This window comes from Dipodomys ordii, unplaced genomic scaffold (assembly GCF_000151885.1).
Source record: "Dipodomys ordii isolate 6190 unplaced genomic scaffold, Dord_2.0 Scaffold4, whole genome shotgun sequence".
Lineage (NCBI taxonomy): Eukaryota > Metazoa > Chordata > Mammalia > Rodentia > Heteromyidae > Dipodomys > Dipodomys ordii.
In genome coordinates this window covers 23,515,422-23,540,555 of record NW_012267220.1, presented here as the reverse complement: position 1 = coordinate 23,540,555, position 25,134 = coordinate 23,515,422, and the positions used below count along the sequence as shown (strand labels likewise).

Here is a 25,134-nt window from a genome sequence, read left to right as displayed (position 1 = left end):
TCTTTATTCTTCCCCCCCTCTCTCAGTTACTATGTTTTATGTTTTTGTGGTACTGGGGATTGATAGGGCTTGAGCATGCTAAACAACACCCTGCCACTTCTAGCCTCTAGACTTTTAAAAATCATTAGTGTATTTATTTATCTGTTTATATATTGCATCAAATAGTTGTACAAGGGAGATTATTTTACGTGTTTTTATATGTATCAAATGCATCTTTATTAGTCACTCTCTTTTCTAACCTGCTTTCCAAACCTGTGTCTGCACCCCAGCCTTTGATTTTTCAAAAAAAGTAAAATACTCATAATATAGTAGGAGTCTCTAGTCCATTCTCATCTCAACTTTCCATTGCTACCCGAGTAATTGCTGTCTCAGAGATCATCATTACATTTTATTTAACCTACCAAAGTTCATTTATTATGTGCTTAAATAATGTGTGTCACACTATGCTTGAGCCTTTTATAAAATTTTATTTAATTTATTGTCAAGATGATATACAGAGGGGTTACAGTTACATAAATAAAAAGTAATGAATAAATATCTTGTCAAACTTGTTACCTCTTCCTAATTTTTTTTTTTTTGGTCAGTTGTGGAGCTTGAACTCTGGGCCTGGGTGCTGGGCACTGTCCCATAGCTCTTCAACTCAAGGCAAGTGCTCTACCACTGAGTGACACTTCCAGTTTTCTGGTGGTTTTGTTGGAGACAAGTCTCACAGACTTTCCTCCTCAGGCTGGCTTTGAACCTTGATCCTCAGATCTCAGCCTCTGGAGTAGCTAGGATTACAGGCATGAGCCACTGACATCTGGCCCCCTTCCTCATTTTTCTCCCACTTTCCCTTCCCCCCAACCCCTCCCAAGTTGTACAGATTATTTCTAACATATTGTCTTGTGAATTTCACTGTTGCATTGGTTCTCCTCTTGTCCTTGAGCCTTTTGTAAACTTTTCATCCTTGATGCTTGTTTCGTGTGTGTGTGTGTGTGTGTGTGTGTGTGCGCGCGCGCGCGCGCACTTACTTTGGTTTACATGTTGTTAACTGCTACATTCTTTTTCACTGTAATACTGTGCTACAAGTTATCTGTTCCATTATTGGTGGATAGGTTTTGCTGCTTATAACACAGTAAATGTGAATGTCTATGTCCATATCTGAGAGTTTTTCTAGATTTGCCCCACATAGCACAGTAGATACTAGCTTAAAGTCAAGTTAGCCCAAATTGTAATATATGTGGTTTAAATGTAAAGCCTACCAAATTTAAGGAGTAGGAGCAAAGAAAAGGCTATAAAAAATCTCATTAAAATTTTATGCTGATTATACGTTGAAATCACTTTTTGATGTATTATGTTAAAATACATTATTAAAATTAAGGTCACCTGTGTCCTTCTACATTTCTAAGTATAATTACTAGACAACTTTAAGTTGTATGTATAGCTTACATTGTATTTTTATTCAAGACCATCTCCCATAGCAGAAGTCAGCAAACTGTTCCCTACAAGCCAGTTATCTTTTTTAAAATAAAGTTTTATAGACAAACATGACCATTCATCTAATATCTGTGGCTGCTTTCCTGATACACCAGCAGAAATGAGTAGTTGCAACAGTCTGTATATTCTGTGAGGCTCAAGTATTTACCATTTGTCTTTCTAAAGAAAAGATCTCTATTGTAGAGTAATGCTCCTTAAATATTTTCTTAAACAGTAGAAAATACATTTACTATCTTGAGCAAATACACATCTGCATATCTACAAGTTTTTACTAATGATATATATTTCTTTTTATCTTGTTGAACTAAACTGCTTGTCAGTAACTGTTGTGACCCTCTAAAAGCAATTAAGTCATTCATTCACTGTTAGTTATTTAAATGACGTTGCTTAAGGATAACCAAAAATAGAGTAACTGGGTTATAAGAACTGTACATTCATCTTCCAGGATTCATTACATTTTCAGCGTGTGTGTGTGTGTGTGTGTGTGTGTGTGTGTGTGTGTGTGTGTGTGTGTACTTCAATCTGTGGTTTCACAAATGATGTAAGAAAATTCGTTTTCCCATATCGTTAGCAATAGCTGATACTGCCAGTGTGATCTTGTTTTAGGTATAATCTGGTTACTAGTAATGTTTATCATCTTTCTATGTGTGCCTTTTCTGCATGCATGTGTCTTGTTCATGTTCATTGTCCTTTTTGTTGTGGTTGTCTTCACTTTTGTTTTTTGATTTGTTATGGTATTAATGAGGTTTGAACTCATTGCCTCAAACTCACTCAGCTTGTTTACATAACTTGCTTGGCTACCACACAACTATTGGATCCACCTTCAACCTTGCTTTTTGCTGGTTATTTTTGCTGGACTTTTCTTTTTTTTTTTTGGATCTGGTCGTGGGGCCTGAACTCTGGGCCTGGGCGCTGTCCCTCAGCTCTTCAGCTCAAGGCTAGTGCTCTACCACTTGAGCCACAGCACCATTTCGGCTTTTTTCTTTTTGCTTATGTGGTGCTGAGGAATCAAACCCAGGGCCTCGAGCATGCAAGGTAAGCGCTCTACCACTGAGCTACCTTCTCAGCCCTTTTGCTGGACTTTTCTTGTGGACTTTTCTGCCCTGGCTATCTTTAAATCACCATCTTCCAGATTTCAACCTCCTAAATAGGTAGGATTATAGGCATGAGCCACCAGCACTAGACTCCATTGCTCTTTGCAATTCATTGGTTTCTTGTGGTCACAGGCATTCTTTTTATATTCTGAGTACTGATCCTTAATTATGTAGTTGTGAACAGGCTACCTATGTAGTTCCAAGTGTTGTAGCATATTTTCTGAAGATGATCTCATGATAGCAAACAAACATTCTCTAGATAATTCTGTTAAAAACAAGGGATTCAGTGATTATGAAAACAAACCAGGCAGGGCCTGACAAAGAACAATCAATGGACTCTTGACTGTAAGGTCATGTGCATGAAGAAAAGAAGCTCTGATGCAGATCAATACTGTTTGTATGTTTCTTATAGCAGATATTGAGATGTAGTCTGCTGCAGTTGAACAAGTGAGTTATCAGGAAATATCAGTTTAGCTAAATGTGTGTTATCACTGATGAGGAAGAGCTGGACTGATGGCTGTCTGTCTTTCAAGAGGCCAGCTGTGAAGATTCATGTAATTTTTGGAAAAGGGGAAGGAGAAAGCAGTAAGCTAAGCACTCTACCTAATAATGGGATGTTTTCTCTAGGGCAAATTCTCTTTGTTTGAAGTTGGTATTCCCATCTCTCATAAGATGATAATGCTGTCTTCAAGATTCATGAAAATATTTCACAGATAATCAAACAGCAGATTCCATGGTTCAAGAAAAAAGGTTAAGTTGGCTCTATCAGGCATTTCACTAGAAATCTGGTTAAAATTTAGATAAATTTTTCCTTAATTTCAAGAAACAACATAGACTTTTCAAAGCCATGGCAAGAGAGTACCAGGAAAGGAACCCCTACATTTTTAATCCTAGTTTACAATTCGTTTGCGATCTTTTAAACACAATTCAATCTTTATAGATCTCTGAATATTGGCTTATATGATGTTTCAATTCTTATTTTTAGAGATGTTTTAAGGGATATAATAGATGGTATAACTATTTCAGCAATTGGATTAGAATGTGAAGGCAGCTCTAAGTCTTGAATTTGGCACTTGTTTGATTTTTATAAACTCTCTTGCTCTAACCCAATTCAAGAAATCTCCTGCCATTCATGTGCATAAGGTTTCTGAAGAACCCCTGTTCTCTCTCCCTTCCAAATCTTTTTTCTTTTTTCTTTTTTAACTTGCTGGCACTGATCAGGGCTCAAGAACACAGTAGATTCATGACCCATTGGCCTGGTCTCTGGAAACCAGCTGAATCACCTTCATTGTGTGTTTTTACCTTTTTCCAGGCACCTTTTAAAAATGAACAAGAGCAGTTCTGATTTGGAAAAAGCGAGCCAGGGCTCTGCAGAAAGCCTCAGCCCATCCTTCAGGAGTGTCCACGTCAGCTTCACCTCTGGCTCCACAGACAGCCTGGCCTCGGACTCCAGGACCTGCAGCGATGGAGGTAACAGATTGACCCATGACAGATAGGCTTTGGTTTTCCTGGGGCTGCAGGCCAGCCTGGGTTAATTGCCAGAGTTTCGAAGGGTTGAACAAGGCCTGTTTCTTGGTCCTGATTTCTCCGTGAAGTTTACCCCACCAAGGAACAGTTAAAGTTTGTTCCCTCATGAATATGTAACAGAAGCCTTATCCATATTATACTGTGTAATTATAAAGTGCCTTGGTGTGGTAACAAGATGGGACATGGTTGCAGTTGAAGGCATATTGGAAAACTATTGAAAGCATATTGGAAGCCATCTAAATATATATATATATATATATATATATATATATATACATTCCCCTTGTCTATGTATATGTATATATATATATATATGGGTATATATGTATACACAAATATGCGTGTGCTCAAGATTAGTTCTGTTCTCAAGATTAGTTCTTATTTTGGCTGGACTTTCAACTCAGGGTCTCATGCTTGTTAGGCTGGCACTCTGCTACTAAACCACACTCCCCATCCCTCTTAGCTTTATAATAGGTCACACGTTTTTGTCCATACTGTCCTGGACTATGATCATCTTATTTAGCTACTTGCATAACTGGGATGACAGACACATGCCACCATGCCTAACGATTGGTTGAAATCGGTCTTGTTAACTTTTCCCCTAAGGCTGGCCTCAAACTCAGCCTCCTAATCTCAGTTTCCTGAATAGCTGAGCTTATAGGCATGAGCCACCGTACCAGGCATAAGAGATCAGTTCAAAGGGCATTCCACACACATTAGCCTTCGGTGCCTTTCTCTCTCTGTCACATCTGCATGCATACATGCACATACATACAGGGCAGGTGTTTACATAAGTGTTTTTTAAATAGAACATGAAGGATTCATCAAGTCACTGTCCATCTCACATTTTATACTGTACTCTAAAACAGGATATGTCCTGTTTGGAGCTCTGATTTTCTGCATTTGTGCCCTGGGCGGGTAGTATTTAAGACCTCTTACCTTTCGACTTTCTTCATGTGTGTGTCCTCTCTTGGGCTTCCCATGGCCTTTCTTAGCATGTTACTCTAGACCCATGCTCACATGCCCCTTTTCCTCATTCCTACAAAAGCATTTTTGGTGAATAGGCAATTTTGGAGTAGAGGGCTCTATTATAAATTCATTGTCAACAGTATTTTTTTATCTAAAAGATAGATCCTGGCTAAGACTGAAGCATGTAAGTCTGACTGTGGTGTGTTGGATGGGAAATCTTTGCTAGCTCTTGCTTAAAAACAGGAAGTATCTTAGCCTTGATTTGGGAAGGATGTAGCAACAGGATTTTCATTTTTTGCAGATTTTTCCAGACTCCTATCATCTTCCTTTTCCCCTCCAGTTGTGGAAACCTCAGTGAAGTAGATTGTTCCATAGAAGGTTGGTATCAGAACCATTAGCTCTAGTGCTGGTTGGCTCATCTAAGAGACTGATATACAGCACACTCCTCTGCCAGCCACTAGCCCACTTGCACTGATGAGAACTGGACTTAATTGCTTCACTACTTTCTTACCAGTAAATGATGTCTAGTCTCATACTCCTAAAGACTCACTAGGAAGAGTAAAGAACAGATGAGTGGATAGGATAAGAGAGGACATTGGTCTGTTCAGAGAATGAAGGCTGTTATTAAGGTTTCCAGAAGAGAGAGACTTAAATGCCAAGTGAGGGCCTTTGGAGAGGGTGAGACTTGAGCTTATTTCTGCAGTGTAGCTGAAACTGAGGTGAGGAAGAGTTACAGAGGGCTTTCCAAGTTAAGCAACAGTAAAGAGGAGCCAAGAGCACAGGGAGAATGCATATGGGGATGGGAGGCCAGCCTGATGCACAGCAGTGCACATAGTGACAGGAATTGGTACACAAGGGTATACATCAAAGACTCCCAGAGCCCATCTGTGGAGGTAGGACACAGGTAACTGCTAGAGGTTTGTGGAGACAACAATGACGCCTAATTAGGACATTTTCTCACATTAGTTTCTGAATAACGTGAATTAAAATGAGGGCATTTTCACAGTCATTTCTTCTTAACAAATTGGTTATTCAGTGGAAAAGTACCCCAAAATCAACAAAAGGTATGTACTCTGTCACTAGACTGACTCCTGTGAGCTAACCTTTTCTATTATCCATTCTTTCGAGTGTCTCTCTACCAGAACAAGGTTTTGAAGCCAGAAAGAGGTCTGAGGGCATAGCTTAACCTCATAAGCACTGGGCCCTGGATTCAGTCCTAACTACTACAAAAAAAATGAAGTGAAAAAGGATGGGGAGAGGAAGGGAAGGGGAGAGAGGGGAGAAAGAAGAGTGAGAGGAGGGGAAGAAGAAGAGGGAGGGTAAGGATGAAAGGATGGAAGGAAGGAAGGAAGGCAGGAAGGAAGGAAGGAAGGAAGAACGGAAGGAAGGAAGGAAAGGAAGGAAGGAAATTATTCATTTGATAGAAATTTGTTGTATGCAAAGTATGTATTGGGTACAATTCTAGATGCTGAACTTCATCAGTGTTTGAAACTGCCCGCCTCTTACTTTCTCTATGGGGCAAACTAGCCAATGCATCAGACAGCAAGCAGTAAGTGACTTGGAGAAGGATCAGGCCCAGAAGGAGTAGAAAGGGGTGGGAATGACTGTCAACACAAGAGACAGGAAGTTCATGAAAATCAGACTTCAGCCAGAGTGAGTGAAAGCTTGACCTTCCTCTACCAAGCGCTTGCACTCCTCAAACTATCACCTGTGAGGAGAAATCATATAGGAAGTCCTGTGAAAGACATCTGAAACTGTCTACCTAATTCAGTAGATTCCCTGCTTATGAAACAGGCATGTTAGCACACTTGATCCTAAATTCATAGATCCAGTTATGCGGTTATGCTGTGATTTCTATCACAATATGCAGCCCTAGACCTCCAACAACACATCTGAATCATGGATTCTGTTCTGGGAAATCCATTACTGAAGGAAGAAGGGTATATCCCATAGGAAAACATACTCATTTTTAAATTTTTCAGTGCCCTAAACTATATTATTAGCAAAGTAAACTTTCATCTTAAACTCTTCCCTTTAAGCTGAAATTCAGAGCTTGGGTCGTCACCAATCTTTTTTTGCTAAAACTAGTACTCTACCACTTGAGCCACACCTCCACTTCCAACATTTTTGTGGTTAATCAGACACAAGACTGTCATGGACTTTCCTGCCTGGGCTAACTTTGAACCATGATCCTCAGATCTCAGCCTCCAGAGTAGCTAGGATTATAGGCTTGAGCTACCTGCACCTGGCTTTAAGCTAAATTTTAAATTGTGTATTATTATCTCAAAGTCACACATATGATAAAAATTCAAACAATACAGAACGTATATAATGAAAGTCAGTTCCATTCAAATTCTCACCGTCGCCACTTCACTCTTTTCTGTGTTGTCCCAGAAATGTCTATCCATATACCACGTCATAACATTCCTTTTCTACATATTTTTGTACTTAATGTAACCTTGAAATTTTTCAGTCAGAACCTTCAAGCCTACCTTATATTAAATTGTAACATTTTTTATCGTATTAATTAAACTCCTCTCTTACTGATGCATATTTAGATTGTGTTCATTACAAAACTGTCACAAGAACTGATGGCATGCATAGCCAGAATTTGGTGAGTCTGATCTCCAGGATAATTTTTTTCTTTATACTAGCCTACATTAGTTGTATAAGAAAGGTTTTAGAGCTGGGTATCCATGGCTCACACCTGTAATCCTAGCTAATCAGGAGGCTGAGATCTAAAGATCACTGTTCAAAGCCAGCCTAGGCAGGAAAGCCCATGAGATACTTATCTCCAGAAAACCAGAAGTGGGGCAGTGGCTCAAATAGAACACTAGCCTTGAACTGAAGAGCTAAGGGACAGCGCCCAGGTCCAGAGTTCAAGCCTCATGACAGACAAAAATAGAAAGAAAAAAAAAGATACAGGGTTTTAACTAGGTGCTAGTGGCTCACACCTATAATCCTAGCTACTCAGGAGGCTGATATCTGAGGATCATGGCTCAAAGCCAGCCCAGGCAAGAAAGACTGAGACTCTTATCTCCAGTTAATCACCAGAAAACCAGAAGTGGTGCTATGGCTCAAGTGGTAGAGTGCTAGCCTTGAGCAGAAGAACTCAGGGACAGTGCCTAGACCCAGAGTTCAAGTCCCACAATCAACAACAACAACAACAACAAAAGGGTTTTATTGTGACATTCCCACATTAAGTATATAGTGTGTTTGGATTAACCTCACCCACTCTACGGCAGCATATGAAAACAAACTTTTAGTTTAACTATCTTGGGAAGAAAACCCTTAGCAATTATGTTATCACCAGCGATTACAACTCCAGAGCAATAGTACAGCTAAGGGCCAGGCATATGGTGTTCTGTAGCCTGTTTCTCAAAGTAAGACTGGCTTCCCTTCTTTTGAATTCAAAGTACATTCTTTTCTTGATTATTGTGTCCTGGGATGATTACGTGATCACTAGAGAGTCCTCAGAAATGCCACATTTGCCATCTAATTGTAAAATACTAACCTGCGTCTAGTTTCAGATCATTATCCTGTCCTTTAAAAAGCAAATGTTCCTTTCAAAGAAATCCTATTGCGTTTCTGTGTTAAAGCAGAATCTGTTCTGATGGTGAAACCAAATGAGAGGCTGCACAATTCTCCTTTGGAGGAAAAAGTGATGTGTGACCCGACAGCATCCTTGGCCCCACCCTCTGCGTCTTCTGCTGTGGATAGGCTTAAGCCTGCATAGCTGCCACCTTGGGGGTGTGACATTGGCAAGGTGCCTGTACTGAGGGATGTATATTTTGTCACCTTTAGTAATTGGGGGTTGAAGTAGGCCACAGGACCTTGGCAAGGTTTTTTCTGTATACTTTGTCCCCAGTGCCTTGCATGGGCAAATCTATAAAGCCATTTGCTGATGGACAGTGTGTTGCCCTTGTCTAAAAACTGACCAGCTGACCCAGCTTCTAATCCTAGCTACTCAGGAGGCTGAGATCTAAGGATCATGATTCAAAGCCAGCCTGGTCAGGAAAGTCTGTAAGACTCTTCTCTCTTAATTAACCAGCCTCTAACCGGAAGTGAAGCTGTGGCTCAAAGTGGTAGAGCACTAGCCTTGACCAAAAAAAAAGACCAACATAGTGTCTTATGCATCCCATTGTTACAATGGGTCAACCTGTATCCCTATTTAAGCATTTTGGTTTTTCCCTTCCCCTCCCCAAATTAGAGAAGTGTATATACAAGATTCAGGGCACCAACATCAAATACAGTGAAAACAGGGGTTATATCATGGGAGAGGAACATACAAAGAAACAAAAAAAAATCATCACATGGCACATTATAAATACGTTAGAAACAATAACAAGGAAAAAAACCACTTGTGTCACTATCTTGGGTTCATTTCTCTTAACATCATCTTATCTGATCATATGTACATAGCTTTTTACAATTAAGGGGTGGGAGGGGGCGGGAGTGTAGTTGTAGAGTTGAGAGGGAAGGGATGGTAGGGGAAAAGCAAAGGAGGAGATAACAATGCTTGATAGGAAATGTACTCATTACTTTGCTCTTGTAACTGTAACTCATCCGCACAGTATTTTTACTAACCCATCTGTACAGTATTTTTACAATAAAAAGTATTTTAAAAAGACCAAAACAACACCACCAAAAAAAAAAAAAAAAAAGCTGAGCACTGGTGGCTCTCTTCTATAATCCTAGCAACTCAGGAGACTAAGATCTGAGGCTCACAAGTCAGTTGAAGCCAGCCGAGGCAAAAAAAGTTCCCAAAAGACTCTTATCTCCAATTAACTATTTAAAAACTGGAAGTGGTGCTGTGACTCAAAGTGGTAGTACACTAGCCTTGAGCAAAAGAGCTCAGAGACAGTGCCCAGACCCTGAGTTGAAGCCCCATGACCACCACCAACAAACAAACAAAAAGATCCATAGAATAGTTCAGTAAGGTTGTTTGCTTTGTCTTGCTCAAAGTTTGAAAGACTGAAACACAAAAGCCAAGAACTTGAAGAGCCTTCCCTAGTCAGGTCTCTCTACCTTTGTACCACCTCCATGCTTGCTCTGGCTCAGCTGTGGTCAGATGGCAGCATTGTGCCTAGAGGAGATAAACAGGACTCATTCAAAAGGCTCAAAACAGCACTAACCACTTCCTCTTTCATCTGGCTGTAGAAACAATCAAAGTACCTATTAAAACCAGCAAGAAGAGAGCACCCTGTCATAAGGTAAACCTCACAGTCCCACACTTGAACTTTTGCCCTACATTTCTACATAGAAGTTAACCTGTCTTCCCTAACCATTGAAATCTTGATATTTCCTTTGCTTTCTTGAATGGAAGGAGCACAAACAAGTGTACCATCCTCTAGCCCTTTAAGATTCTATACATTTGGGCACAGAGGGATTCTGAGTATTCTTTCTAGGTGGGTTCTTCTCTTACATGCATAATTGAAAGTTGAAAGGACAATTTAGGCACTGGTGTTTGGAGCCCTCTAGTCCAGTTCATAAACACAATTATAATAGGTAATGTAATTAAAAGGTAGATGTAGTGATCATTCTCATTCTGTTTTTACACTTACTTGGAAACTAGTATCTTGAGACACTTCATAAAACAAAGATGTACTTGAAACATCAGCATCAAACTAAGATAGAGTTGAATCACTTTCATGTTCCTTTGTTGCTGAGTCCTTTTGGATGTTGAGCAAAGAGTTGTTTAGGAGTTTTTTTAAGGACTATTTTCCTGAACCAGTGGTTTGCCTGTGATTTTGGAACTATTTTGGGGCATGTGGGCATATTTGCTCTTCTTTTTGGCCTTTCTAAATGCAGAGTAGCAGCTGCTGTGTTACCTAAGGCCATGTTTATGGGAGGCATAGTTTGCCAAGAAAATCAAGAAAGTGGCAGAGTGAGTGCCCTCTGATCCCAGCCAGCGAAGATACTCAGCTTGTCAATTTCTTCTAGAAGGGCCACCTGTTAGCATCTATTTCAAAGTAAACCTAGAAATATTAACACCTGAGATATTGCTCTGAGATGTCTGATACTTTCCAAGTGAATTCTGACCTTCTTACCAGTTTTAGCCTGTATCTAGAGAGCTTAAAAAAAAACCCAGAAGTCCAGAAGAACGCATAAAGCTGAAAGGTAATGGACCTAGTGTATAACTAGGATTATTTTTTTTCACATTAGTCCACATTTCTAGGGAGCACTGAGAAGGTTTGCTACCTCGGTCTTTTACTTCTACTATAAGGGCATGTTGTTTCTAATATGGTGCTCTCCTCTGATTGGTATCTGCACCCTTACAGAGATCCTTTTTTTTTGGGGGGGGAACACTTCAGCATCTAAGACATAAGAAAAAACTAACTAGCATACAGGATAATTCTTGGGTCATGCCTCCTCCCTAATGCCCAGTACCCCTGGCCAGATTTAGCAAAGTAGTAATGATTTTTGGATCTAATCAAAGTTACTCGGTTCCCACCAGAGAGGTACATGGACACTACAGAGAGAAAAGGAACAATCAGTTCTCTCCAGCAGCTGGGATACAGTTCCTGTATTGAGCCCTGCCCTAAGGTCTATAGCCTACTTGGTGATCTAAGGAATAAGAACCATAGTGAATTATTTCCTACAGAAAGTCCTCACCATCCTTCCAGATTAGAAGTGGCCAACTAGAGATGGAACTAGCGATGGAGGGAGTGGGTGTAGAAGCAAGGTAGGCATCTGCCTAGATATGCTTTGGTAGGGAGCACCTTGCATACAGAATACATGTTCAGAGAGGTTGCAAACAGAGAGAATGGATGAAATTATTGGTGTTGGAAAAGGCCAGTCATGCAATCCTTTTTGTAAATGAGGAAATGCAGCTCCACAATGTGGCTGGCTACTTAAAGATCCCTCTGCCACTGGCTTTCTGGGCTGGGTAGAAGCAGAAGGGGACACATTACTAACATCTGGAGATGTTAAAGAGAAAGAGGCCAATGCAGCTCAAAGCTTAAAGAAGGGACCAGCTAAGACAATGGTGTGTTAGAACACACTCTATCACCACCACCCTGCAAGATGTACTGGGAATGAGTTAAGAGTTCTGACCCCAAGCAGGCTGCCCATCCCCAGAGTCACTAATTAAAAAGCCAGACCCAAAGAAACATAGGTTACATGGTTTCCCTCATTCGTAATAATTAGAATATGCCTATAAATCTACAAGTAAACCCAATGGATAGTAAAAGACAAAAAAATTACACTTGGACATGATAAATAGATTCAATAATTAGACAGAATCTTGTTGAATTTATTCACACAGTGAGACCAAAGGAGGATATTCTTAGGAGAGGATCCCAAGTGCCCAATATCCATGTGCATATGATCATATAAAATGATGCTTATTGAAATGAAGTCCAGGAAATGGAAACAAAAGGTTTTTAAAATTGTACTGCTTGTGGTTCTTTTTTTCCTGTTCCCCCTTCCTCTTTTGCTGCTACTTTTGGTTTCTGTACTTTTTGTCTTATGTGTAAGTTTATCTGACTTGGGGAGGGGAAGGGGAAGCACAGATAAAGGGTGAACCAATTCAATAGTGATATTCACTATACACTATGTAGGAAATAAACTACAACTTGGCAAGGGGAAGACAGTCAGGAAGGAAAAAATAAAAATAAGGAGAAAATAAGGTAGGGAGTGACACTGTTCAAAAAGAAATGTATTCATTACCTGGCTTATGTAACTATAACCCCTCTGTGTGTCACCTCTCCAATGGTAGGACTTTAAAACATAAGAAAACAAACAAACAAAGCGACGACTAGGCTGGAGGTGGAAACTGAGTATCAGGGTTAGAGAGAAACTTGAGCAAAGGGTAGGTCCTACCAAGACTTCCAGCTTCCCATGTTCCCCAAAAGAGAAAGAGATCATATCTGAAAATCAAATTACAACACAAACAAAGGCTAAAGATGTGGCTTAAATGGTAAATCCCACCAAATGTAACTTTCCTGATTCAAATCTCAATAAAGTTTTAAAAGCATGGACCAGTCACTCAGACCCTTCCTCATTTCAGTCTTACCTCCAGTCTCTGCTCTGGTAATGAAAAAAATTAGCCTCATACACCTCTGTAGGGCAGGGCTAGAAGCCAGGCAGCAAATCTTCCTTTTCTCAGCCTTTTTTGCTAGAAGGAGAGGAAATGAATTGTCTGCCCTGTCTGTCTTTTACCATCTGCATTACTGGCTGAGCCCTTGGGAGCAGAGGAGCTTTCTGAGTGTGAGATCAAGGCTCTGGACTCCCGGATTGCAGAACCTGCAGAAGGCAGCAGCCAGCAATGTCTTCTGGCCTCCACCTGGCTGTTTCTTAAACACCCACTCCTCTCTGAAGGGAAATTTTTTTGAGGATGTAAAGCTCACTGATTTTGACTATGCCCAGATTGCTTGATTCATTATTAACCCAAGCCCTCCAGGAAGGGACAGAGATTACTTATTCAGCCTTACTGGTGGGAACCCACCTTACCATTTGCAAAGCAAAATGAGGTGGAGAGGACTACCGCTATGATCTTGATTAGGCACTGGGGAGCTAGAGCGATTGTTCTACATGCTGGAATGGGCAAGTCAGAGAACTCTCCTGGGTCAGCTGAGAGACAAAGAGGGTATTGGTGTGGGGCCTGTGCCACCACAGGGAGCTTCTCTTTACTGAATCCCACTGATGCCCAGCTCTTGTGTTCAACAGGCTGAACATACCAGTCTTATCTGCTGAGCTTAACAATCAGGGCTGCACTAGGTAGGGGGCCCTGAGGTCAATCACACACTGATACAGCTCCAGTCAATGAGACTGGGTCAGGAATGTAACTGCACAGAGTCAGGTGGAGCTCAGAGTCTATGGTTATCTTTCCTGCTCCATAGAGAGCCTGGAGACCCAGTGTTGATCTGGGCAGTTCATTGTTGGCGTTTTGTCTCCCCAGGGCCCGTCCTGCCCTATATGGGCTGGAGAAAGCAAGAAGGGCTTGGTGAGGGCATGGAGAGGGATCACCAAATTAGGAGCAGGACTAGGAGCTTCCCTTGTAGCTCTATACCCCTTTTATCAGGCCTGTGTGCTGAATGTACTTCTTTATTCTGCTGTCATGGCTAAGACTGGAGAGGTACAGAGAATGTATTGCCTGCCCAACTTTTCAGGGGCTATAGCAGTGGGCTCATTGAGGGATAATCATAGTGAAGATTCACTTCCTGGACCTTTTTCTCTTAATACTGTAACTTACAGGATAATAAGATGCCTTCTATAACATGAGAATATGATGAACATTACTTTTCTTAAAATCTATTTTAAATGAAGTAAATCAGAGACAAAGATATATTTTTCCTCATATGTGGAAACTAGCTTATAAATGTGTGAGTAAATACATTAGGTGGTATGCACGTCTACAAAGTAACTGAAGGGTAGATTCAAGATATGGTAGATTCAAGGGAGAACTAAAATAGTGCAATTCCTTTAAAAAGACCAAAGTTCAACAAAAATAAACACCAAGAAATGGGTATTTGAAAGGGGGTGGGCCAGGGTCTAGGAAAAAAGAGTAGACAAATGAAAAGTAGAGCAAGTTCACAATGCAATGTATATCCTATAAAATTAAGAAGAGTGAGGAAAGGGGTTGGGGTGGGTAAGCATGTTGAAGAGGTGATATTGATCAAGATGGTATGCATTCATAAAGTGCTTTGTTAAATGACAACTCCTTTATATAAATACTTAAATAGAATAATAGAATAAAATAGTACAGGCATCGAAGCCAATTCTTAGAATAAAGGGGCCACATAATACTGTCCTTTCTCCAATTGTCTATGTCTCTCTTCTTCCATCCAAGTATGAATCAGCTCAACGCTTCTTTACTTCTGAGATAGATGAGATTGGGCATAGTTAGGGTGGCATAGCAGTAGACTGTATCTCTTTATGCATATTTTATTTATTCATTTATTTATTGCTGGTTCCAGAGCCTAAACTCTAGGCCTGAATGGCTGCCCTTGACCTTTTGTGCTCAAGGTTAGCTCTCTACCACTTGAGCCACAGCTTCACATCCATCTTTTTGTGGACATAGGAATCACACAGACTTTCCTGCCTGAGCTGGCATCAAACCATGGTCCTCAGAGCTCAGCTTCCAAAATAGCTTAGGCTTGCAGGCATGAGCCCACCAGTGCCTGGCTCTTTTAAATTATTTTGCATGTGTGGTGCTGAGGTTTGAACCCAGGGCCTTTCATCTGCTAAGGAAAATGCTCACTCAACAGCCCTTTTTTTTCTGGTTTATATTTTCTTTTTGAAGTAGGATGTTGCTAACCTTGCCCCAACTGGCCTTGAACTTTTGATTATCCTGCCTTTACCTCCTGAGTTGCTTGGTCTAGAAGGATGTGTCACCACTCTAGGTTTTTGTATGTATATTTTAAACTTAAACTTTCATCTCATGATGAAATCTCCATTTCGTACATAGTGGACCAGCCTTTACCTTTTATAGACCAGGCTTGCATCTCAACATGTGTGTCCTGCCTACACAAATTAGTTGAGTGTTCTCACAATCTACAGAAGCCTGTGGCCCTGACAGAATCTCCTTCACAATCCAGCTCTATTCCCCTGTGCCCAACTTTGGGAATCTGGTACGTTGGAAAGACTCACTTTCTCCTAGATCTATTTCTTCATTTATAAAAATCACAAACCTTGCCTCCTAAATGTATGTAGAATTGCCCAGTCCTTTAGCTAGCAAATGTTTGTGAAAACAAGTAAAGATCTACACTTTGAAAAGGGGGATATCTTACTTTAGATAAACCTGCCTTTGAAAAAAAGCATCCAAATATACATGTGTAAGTTTGCTATTGCAGTTACAGCATTGCTTTGCAAAATGTTAGCGAAAACCTAAGTGTCCATCAGGAGGCGTCTAACTAAATTATAATACTTACATATGATTGTATATGATTATGATAGATAAAAGTAAGTAGCTAGATCTATACCCTTGAAAAGAAATCTCTGGAATGTAAAAGAAAAGCAATACTGCAAACAATGAGTGTCAAGTGGAAATGTGTGTGGGGAGTGCACACATATGCACGTTTATTTGGGTTGTTGGGATGCACGCACAATAGCTGGCAGCGTCCTCTGATGATTAGAGACAGAGATTTAAATGTCAGTGTGTACCTTCTTGGCCTTTTGAGCTATGTCCATTGTGTATGTATTTTCCTATTCAAGAAATAAAACATGAAGGGTAAACAAAGGAGGAGGCTGCAATGCTTGGTAAGAAATGTACGCATTATCCTGCCCATGTAATTGTAACCCCTCTGTACAGTATGTTCACAAATAAAATAAATAAATAAATAAAAAGAAATAAAACATGTTAAAGAAAATGAATTGCTTTGACCAAGAAAAATAAAAGGCATGCAGGATCTAGGCCTGAGTTGTTTTGACCCCTAACCTGACAGTTTCTGCTTCTCCTTTCCAGGACCATCATATGAGCCAACACATTCTCCCACAATCAGTGGGAAGAAGCTTTTTGCTCCTGTCCCATTCCCTTCGGGCTCCACTGAGGATGTGTGCCCCAGTGGCCCTGCACAACCTCCTCCACTCCCCCAGAAAAAGATAGTGAGCCGGGCAGCCTCTTCACCAGATGGCTTCTTCTGGACCCAAGGCTCCCCCAAGCCGCGAACTGCAAGCCCCAAGCTGAACCTAAGCCACTCAGAAACCAACGTCTGTGTCCACGATGATGCTCCCTTTAGCTACTCCCTGAGCTCTGGGAACCGCCACCCTCATGTCTTCTCCTCATCTGAGCCTCTAGAGAAAGCTTTCAAAGGCAACGGCCACTGGGTCCCAGCCTCAGGACTGGCTAGCCCCAAAAGCGACTGTGTGAATCCCAACTTCCAATGCACAGTGGCTGTGACCACGTCATCCTCCCAGCTGAGTGTGGCCAGCCAGGCCTCCTCTGGCAGCACCCAGCTCCAGCTACACAGCCTCCTGAACAGCATCAGCAGCAAAGAGGGCACCTATGCCAAGCTGGGGGGACTCTACACTCAGTCCCTGGCCCGTCTCGTAGCCAAATGTGAAGATCTCTTCATGGGTGGCCAGAAAAGGGAACTGCATTTCAATGAAAACAACTGGTCACTCTTCAAGCTGACCTGTAACAAGCCCTGTTGTGACTCAGGAGATGCTATTTATTACTGTGCCACCTGCTCGGAGGACCCTGGCAGCACTTATGCTGTGAAAGTAAGTACGCACACCCCTTCCTCCATTCTGCAGCATTCCTCATTGGTCCTAGCCAGAGTGAATCATTGCGCTTGCCCAGACATTCCATTCGAGGAGGGCTGTTAATGCTTCCTGCTTGACAGTTTCACTCTCTGCCTGTCCCAGGACAGGGTGAGATGAGACTTGTAGTATGAGTTATCAGACGTGTTCTGTGCTTCCAGGAAAGAACCTGTGGGGTCTAGTTTCAATAGGAAAATATCTACCTTTCAGTGAAACATAATTGATGCATTTATTCAGCATTTATTCACTGAGGGTCTATGTCAGGTATTTTGTGAAAATCTGAAGGTATAAAGGTGAACATAAGATTCCATACAGAGCTTCTGATCTAATAAGGGAGATGGATAATCAAGTGTTTCTTCAAGTGTTAGAGCTAGAAGGATCATTAGACCTACGCATGGGCCTTGAACAATGGAAGCAATGCTAACATTTACTGACATTCACTATACAATTAAATTCTTGGCTGGGTGTGTTAGCCATGTTACCTGTAGTCCTACAGAATAGGTAGGTTTTACAGATGGATATTTGGGGCTCAAAGTGATTAGTAGCTAGTCAGTAGTTAAAATAGATGGGTCTTTTATAAGAACAAAGGAATCAGGAAACCTGGCACAAGATACTTGGCCCTGACCCTAAATATGTGGCATAGGATTTAATATTCACCAATGATTGTGCTGGGCAAGTAGGACTTCAGGGCCTCATTTAATAACATAGAAGTAGCAATATTCCCCAATACACAATGCAAAGAAATTCAGCCTCCCCAGAGACATGAGAAGCAAGCAGTGTTTCTTATTTCATTAGAAGCCTAAGCCATGAGGAAGCAAGAAGGTAAGTCTTAGTCGCCACAAAAGTGAGGCCTAGGGGTTTCCTATTTTAATTTTTCTAGAGACTTACTAGCTCCAGGACCGTCACTACACCATGTGAAAAAGGCAGTTTGGAGAATCATATTAAATACTCAAGGGTATGGTAATCTTGAAATGAGATTACCAGGAAAGACAATAACAATTTGCAAATGTGCCTGGCCTGGTAATTGGGAGGGGGGAAGGATCTGAGCGATACTGTGCACTTGCTACAGTTCCACTTCATTAGCACTCCAGTCTAGACGGAATCCAGTCACCTGGGAGCCCACAAGAGAGGGAGTGGAGCTCCTTCCCAGTGGAGGTCTGTGTGCCCCAGAGCTCATTTCTTCTGCGCATGTTAAGCAGGGAGTTGGCAATGAAATCAGAGGCAGCCTTGCTGCAAAGTCCCAGCGAACAATAGCAAGCTGGCACCTGCTTTCCGTCATGCTGGAACTGCTGTGTGCTGGAACTGCTGTGTGCGCAAGCTCAGAGCTCTTTCTTGTAGCCTGACTTCAAGAGGCAAAAAGGGGGAGCACAATTAGCTTGTGTGCATTTGGGGAGCCAGTTTTATCTTCCAGCCATCTAAAACTCCAGTTCGTTATTAGAGACCTGTGTTAGTGTTAAGTCTCTCTGTCTCTCTGTCTCTCTCTCTCTCTCTCTCTCAATGTAACAGACATGACTTAGCCCAGATTTTCATCCTTCAAAAAGACCCTGGCTCTAGAGTTTAAAATGAAACTTAGCTCCACAAAAAGTTTGCAATTTGAACTGAGCCAAAGTTCTGTGTAAAGTTTTAAAGCCAAAAACTAGGGCAGGGATCCCGAGAAATGAGAGCCATCGTGTGTGCTAGTTTTTAGGGACATGAAAGGAGACCACCCTCTCTCTTTCTCCATCCTCCTAGCTTTCACCCAGCACTGTACGCTGTCTGGTGATCTCAGAATGCCCTTCCCAGGGCTCCCAGGCTAGTTTAAATGTTCCTCACAAAGCATTCCCCAGTGGAAGCTGGTATGACACTGTGGCCATTCCCAGAGGCCCTGCTCACTTGCTGATTTTGAAATGCATCCAGCCAGGTTGCCATTTTACCTTGCTCCTTCATTTACATCTCAGTGCAAATTGTCAGGCGCTCAAGCAGACCTCTGGCCCAGGCTTTTCATATCCCAGAAGAAAGGAGATCTTGGAAACCTTTCCCAGGACCTCACAGCTGCACACTGGGGTTGTATAATACCTGCTAGCCATCTCTAGATCACTCAGCACCACCACATGGCTACAGCTGAAACAGCCAGAGCAGTCTCCATAGCAACCTCTTCCACAAAGCCTTCTCCAGAGGCTTGACATGATGCAGAGCACCCCACTGCCTTGTTTTTTCCATCCCCACTGGCTCCCTCAGGAACTACCTAGTTAAACAGAGGAGAAAATAGACTTTAAGATAAATACCAAGATCTTTCTTATTAATGGATTCCAAATTTGCATAGTCATCTGCCCACAAAATACACCTATAACCCACAAAACGATCCTCAAATCATTTTTCAGCCCTCTGGGGACAAGTGCTGGATAAGAAAGAAACTGAGTGGAATTGAGAGATGTTCGGTCTTGTTTTAGGCCACATACTGGAACCATGGGTCCTGTTTTTGTTTGTTTGTTTGTTTTGTTTTATGGTGCCAGTCAGTACTGGAACAAGAATTCAGGGCCTGGTCATTGTCCTTTAGTTTTTTTCCACTCCAGGTTAGCACTCTACCATTTGAGCCATAGCTGCACTTTTGGCTTTTTACTGGTTAATTGGACATAAGAGTCTCATGGACTTTCCTACCCCAGGCTTTGAACTGTGATCATCAGATCTTAGCCTCTTGAGTAGTTAGGATTACCTACTGAGCCACCAATGCCTGGTTTAAGGGTCTTTGTTATGATGTACCTAGTGCCCTGCTTCTCATAACTTGTATGCGTTTGGTTGGATTTTGTTATTTGAAATGAACTCCAAGCGGAGTACTAAAGTGCTTATGTTCATGAGGCACAGGGCTGTGCGGGCCTTACAAAAAAACTATAGATAATAAATAGCATTTTGGCTGTTTATTCAATGTCAACAGTATATATTAAATAAAACAGACACATACATAAAAGGTCATGTAATAATGATTTGATGAAAGTATTGTGACCAGAGATTCACAGAAACCTGGCTCTGTATTTCCCCTAAGAGCATTGGTTCAATATTTGATAATTCAGTATTTATAGATACTTAATAGCACAGAGCTACTCTAAATAGTAAGAATTTCCTGTAACCTGCCAAAGGTTACAGAGTTGATATTGAAGGCCAAGTCGTTTGCATCCTGAAGCCCATGGAACACTTTCCAGTTGTCTAGTCATAGGTAAATCATCTCTAAGATCCTCTCCTATTAGAGTTGGGTTTCATGAGATTAAATGAGACATCCTGTGAAAATTGCATAGTGGCACAGCAGGAGTCCAGTGTGGCAGGTGTGGGTGACAGGGTCCTAGGGATGTTCTTCCGCTGTCTCCAGGTGGCACAACAGATGGTGGCTGGCCAGCAAGTAAATATTTGTATATGATTCCTTTTGAAGATGCATACTCCCAAATTTCTTTTAGTTTGATAGTTCTAGAAGACTAAGGACAAGGCAGGTGTGGTAGCATACACTCTGCAATCCCAGTCACACAGGAGGTGGAAATAGAAGGATGGAAGCCATTCATAGCATAAATAACTAAATAATAAAGAAAGAAAGAAGATGGGCACGCAATCCCAGCTATTCAAGGAGGATCCTGTGCTGAGGTTAGCCTATAGACAAGTTTGAGACCCTATCTGAAAAGTAACTAAAGCAAAAGGGTGGTAGTCAAGTGATGTAGTGCTTGCCTACTAAATGTGAGGCCCTGAGTTCAAACTCCAGTTCAGCAACAACACCACCAACAAAAACAACTACATACACATAGGGGGCCTTTAGCAATACCATTTCCACATGTATTCCAAGATCATGTTTGCTAATGTCATGGCAAGCAATTTCTGGGGTAAATATGCTTCCTTTTCTATCTCTGTTCTGGTTCCACTATAGAGAGGTTACTAAATTAATGTTCCCTATTTACTTCCCCCTAATTCAGTTTTCAAACACTTTGCTCAGAGTCCAAACTCTTTAGTGCCAGATTTCACACCAGTAGGTACAATATAAATGGATTTCTGAAAAGGTGTGTATAACAGGACTTGTGAAACCACCAGCTTTTAGGATTGTGGCACTTTGTAAACACTGCTGGCACCCTCAGCCTGAAGGGGCTTAGAGTGGTAACTGGAAGTTCACTGGAAATTGGGAGGTGTGTTCTTTACAAGATTATACCCAGACAGTTGCCTTTATGAAGCCTGAATGCTAATTTTGTATTTGCAGCTACTTGCCTAGATTGGAGATACTTTAAACAATAAGAATCTCCTGTAACTTCCCAAAGGTCACAGAATTGATATTTAAACCCAAGTCCATCTCTTGCATAATTTCTGTTGGAGAGACAGAGACAAAGAGACTATTAACCATCTTCAGTCCTGACCTGTGTAATTACAGGGAAATTGAGGCCCTAGAGAGCGCCTTCAGGGCTGGCTCTGGACTTTCCAGCTGAATAGCAGCTGGATGATGATTCGTGTGGCACAGGTGGCTGGCCCTGTCATTAGCACAAGCAGGAGAGATGGAGAGGACCCAGCTGTGTGATTCACCAGGCATCCTTTCCTTAGAGGAGCCTGAGATCATCTATCTTGTTTACTGCTTCCTTCGGCTCATTGGGTGCCCAGGGCACCATAGTTTATCTATTCCCTAGAGAGTCAGCAGCTATCCTGATTCACCTTTGGAGGAGTGTGTAGTTTTGCAGGTCATTACCAGCCAGTAGGGATGGTGTATTTGCCTAGGTCTAGAAAGTAAGACAGCCTAAGAGATGAGGGAACTAACATGGTCTACAGCCCCACTGTAGTTCTGATCATCACAGAAGTGAAACTCATTCATCGTCAGGTGGCCCCTGCCTCAGGTGAGAGGTCTGGGGAGTGAGGCCAATTCTTGCAGAAACAGATGGTGAATTTCTATAATGCACTCTATGGGCAGAGGGCTGCCTTGCTACCATACCACAGACCCACACTGCTTACTGTTCACAGGGGCTCCTCCCTCCCTGGACCATTGGTCATTTTACGTTCAACTTTTTAGAACTAGTCCAATTGTTACAAAGTGGCTATACCATTTTGCATACTCACCAGCAATGTATGAGGGTTCTTGTTCCTCCACAATCTCATCGATACTTACAAGCATGTCTTGCTGTCTGTTTTACTTGGTAGAAGTTCTTCCATTGTGGTATTGATTTTTTTTTTAATTTCCTTAATGAATGCTTTCATTCATGGATTAGGTTTCACATGATCTGGGATGACGTGCTGAGCATCTTGTCACTTGTTTAGAGCCACTAGAAGATTTTTTTTTTTGATGTATTGTCTCTATGTTTGCCTTTGGGCTGTTTTTGCATGACCAAGTTGTAAGAAGTTGTTTTAGTTTTGTGTGTTGTTCTTTTTTGCTTTTTTTTTTCTGTTCCAGTGTGATACTTATCTTTACAGTATCTGAAAGTTGTCTTTTGATGCACAAAAGTTTTCAGTTATGAGATCAAGTTTATGGATTTCTTTCTTATATAGACCATACTTTGAATGTGATAGCTTAGAAATCACTGCCCAACTCTAGGCCTCAGCTATTTTAGATTTCTTCTAATTTTTTTCGTCTGGAGTTTGTCTGTTTTAGTTCTTGCCCTGAAAGTTTATTCGGTCCCATTTGAGTTGCCTTTTATGCACCGTGTGAGGTAAGGGGTTTCTATTGCCTTTTTGCACATGGATACCAAATGTCCCAACATCTGTGGAACAAAACCATGAACAGAGCCATCGATCTCCCTCTTGACTCTTCTCCTTCTCCCCACAGATCTGCAAAACCCCTGAGCCCAAAACAGCCTCTTACTGCAGCCCCTCTGTGCCTGTGCATTTCAACATCCAGCAGGACTGCGGCCACTTTGTGGCGTCGGTGCCCTCCAGCATGCTCACCTCCCCTGACGCGTCCAAGGACCCTCTACCTGCCCTCCCCTCCCACCTCCCTTCCCAGGAGCAGGACTGCGTGGTAGTGATCACCCGAGAGGTGCCCCACCAGACAGCCTCCGACTTTGTCCGGGACTCGGTCGCCAGCCACAGCGCAGAGCCCGAGGTCTACGAAAGGCGCGTGTGCTTCCTGCTCCTACAGCTGTGCAACGGGCTGGAGCATCTCAAGGAGCACGGCATCATCCATCGGGACCTGTGCTTGGAGAACCTGCTGCTGGTACACTGCAGCCCCCAGGCCTCTCCGGGGCTGCCCTCGGCCTCCCCTGCCCCACTCGCCCCTACTACCATCCCTACCCCGGCCCCGGCCAGTGGCCCTCCTGGCCCTGCAGCCGTCCCCGCCTGCCAGGCAGCACCTGGTGAGAAGCAGTTACCCAGGCTCATCATCAGCAATTTCCTGAAGGCCAAGCAGAAACCCGGTGGCACTTCCAACCTGCAGCAGAAGAAGAGCCAGGCCCGGCTGGCCCCCGAGATCGTGTCTGCCTCCCAGTACCGCAAGTTCGACGAGTTCCAGACCGGCATCCTGATCTACGAGCTGCTGCACCAGCCCAACCCGTTCGAGGTGCGGGCCCAGCTGCGCGAGCAGGACTACCGGCGGGAGGACCTGCCCCCGCTGCCCACCCTGTCCCTGTACTCGCCCGGCCTGCAGCAGCTGGCGCACCTGCTGCTCGAGGCCGACCCCATCAAGCGCATCCGCATCGGCGAGGCCAAGCGCGTGCTGCAGTGTCTGCTGTGGGGGCCCCGGCGCGAGCTGGTGGAGCAGCCGGCCACTTCGGAGGAGGCGCTGTGCAGCACGCTTCACAACTGGATCGACATGAAGCGGGCCCTGATGATGATGAAGTTTGCCGAGAAGGCGGTGGACCGCAGGCGCGGGGTGGAGCTGGAGGACTGGCTTTGCTGCCAGTACCTGGCAGCCGCAGAACCAGGAGCGCTCTTACAATCGCTGAAGCTCCTGCAGCTTCTGTGACCCCAGCCCCCAGCCAGCCCCGCTCTTTGGCTGAACCCTTCCATGCCTGCCCCTTGCCTTGTCTTGGAGGTATCCTGTCTCCCTGGGAAATGGTACAAGTGACTATCTTGTTCGGGTGTAATGTATACATATACATATATATATATATATATATATAATATAAATATGAAAGACGAAGGATGTTGTTCACACCAGTTCATTCACAACCCCCCCCCCCACATCTCCCTCCGTGTGTTTCCTCTAATTTATGTATATTTTTAGCCCTGTGCAAGGAAAATTCTGCTGACAGAATGAAGCCTGGACTTTGATCTTGCCATATCTTTATGGAATCTCCTCACCCCCTCATCAAATTGTTATTTAAAACAACAACATCAATAAACAACAACAGCAACAAAAATCTTGGTTAAATTACAAGAAAAGCTCTTTTATGACCACATGGACTGCATGAGTGTCTTTGGTGGATACTAGTAGAGAATTCTGCAGCAGTAGCTAGGCTACCTTGAAATGCCCTTGACCTTGCACTTCTCAGTAGTCAGTGGAGGCCTGTGGGTACTGATTAATCTCCCCTGCTTCTCTTCCCACCCAGCAGCCTCCTGGGAAGAATCCAGACATAGCCTGGGAGATCAAACCCATTTCCGATTTGTTCTAACTCTGTAACCCTCATGGTTCAGATAAAAAGACAACATAACATAGGACCAGTTAGCAAGGCCTGGGCAGGACTGAAAGGACAAAAGATGATGTCCAAAGCAAGGCTCAGAACTGTAGGACGCAGCCACACACAGGAGGTGTTTTCATTGATGGACGAGTGGGAGGAGTTCCTGTTTGGTCTTCTATCCCCAGACCCCAACCAATGGGACCCTAGACAGAAAGGGAGGCTGGGTGATAGTGCAGTGCCCTAGGCAAGGAGATGCTAGAGACTGAACGTGGTGCTTTTTGGTGAGCCATTCACTGTTGTCACCTCATGCAAGAATGGAACTC

The 25,134-nt window shown here is 42.7% G+C and overlaps 1 protein-coding gene across 1 annotated transcript in view; it reads left to right on the top strand.

Annotated features, from left to right (window-relative positions):
- LOC105993581 (tyrosine-protein kinase SgK223) overlaps window positions 1-24,573 on the top strand; it is a 43,789-nt gene extending 19,216 nt beyond the window's left edge. The window contains exons 3-5 of the mRNA XM_013026875.1: window positions 3,883-4,040; window positions 16,474-17,231; window positions 23,023-24,573. Of these exons, the coding sequence (XP_012882329.1) occupies window positions 3,883-4,040; window positions 16,474-17,231; window positions 23,023-24,156 (2,050 nt within the window). The 3' untranslated portion in view covers window positions 24,157-24,573. The remainder of the gene's footprint in view (window positions 1-3,882; window positions 4,041-16,473; window positions 17,232-23,022) is intronic.
- Window positions 24,574-25,134: the final 561 nt, after the last annotated feature.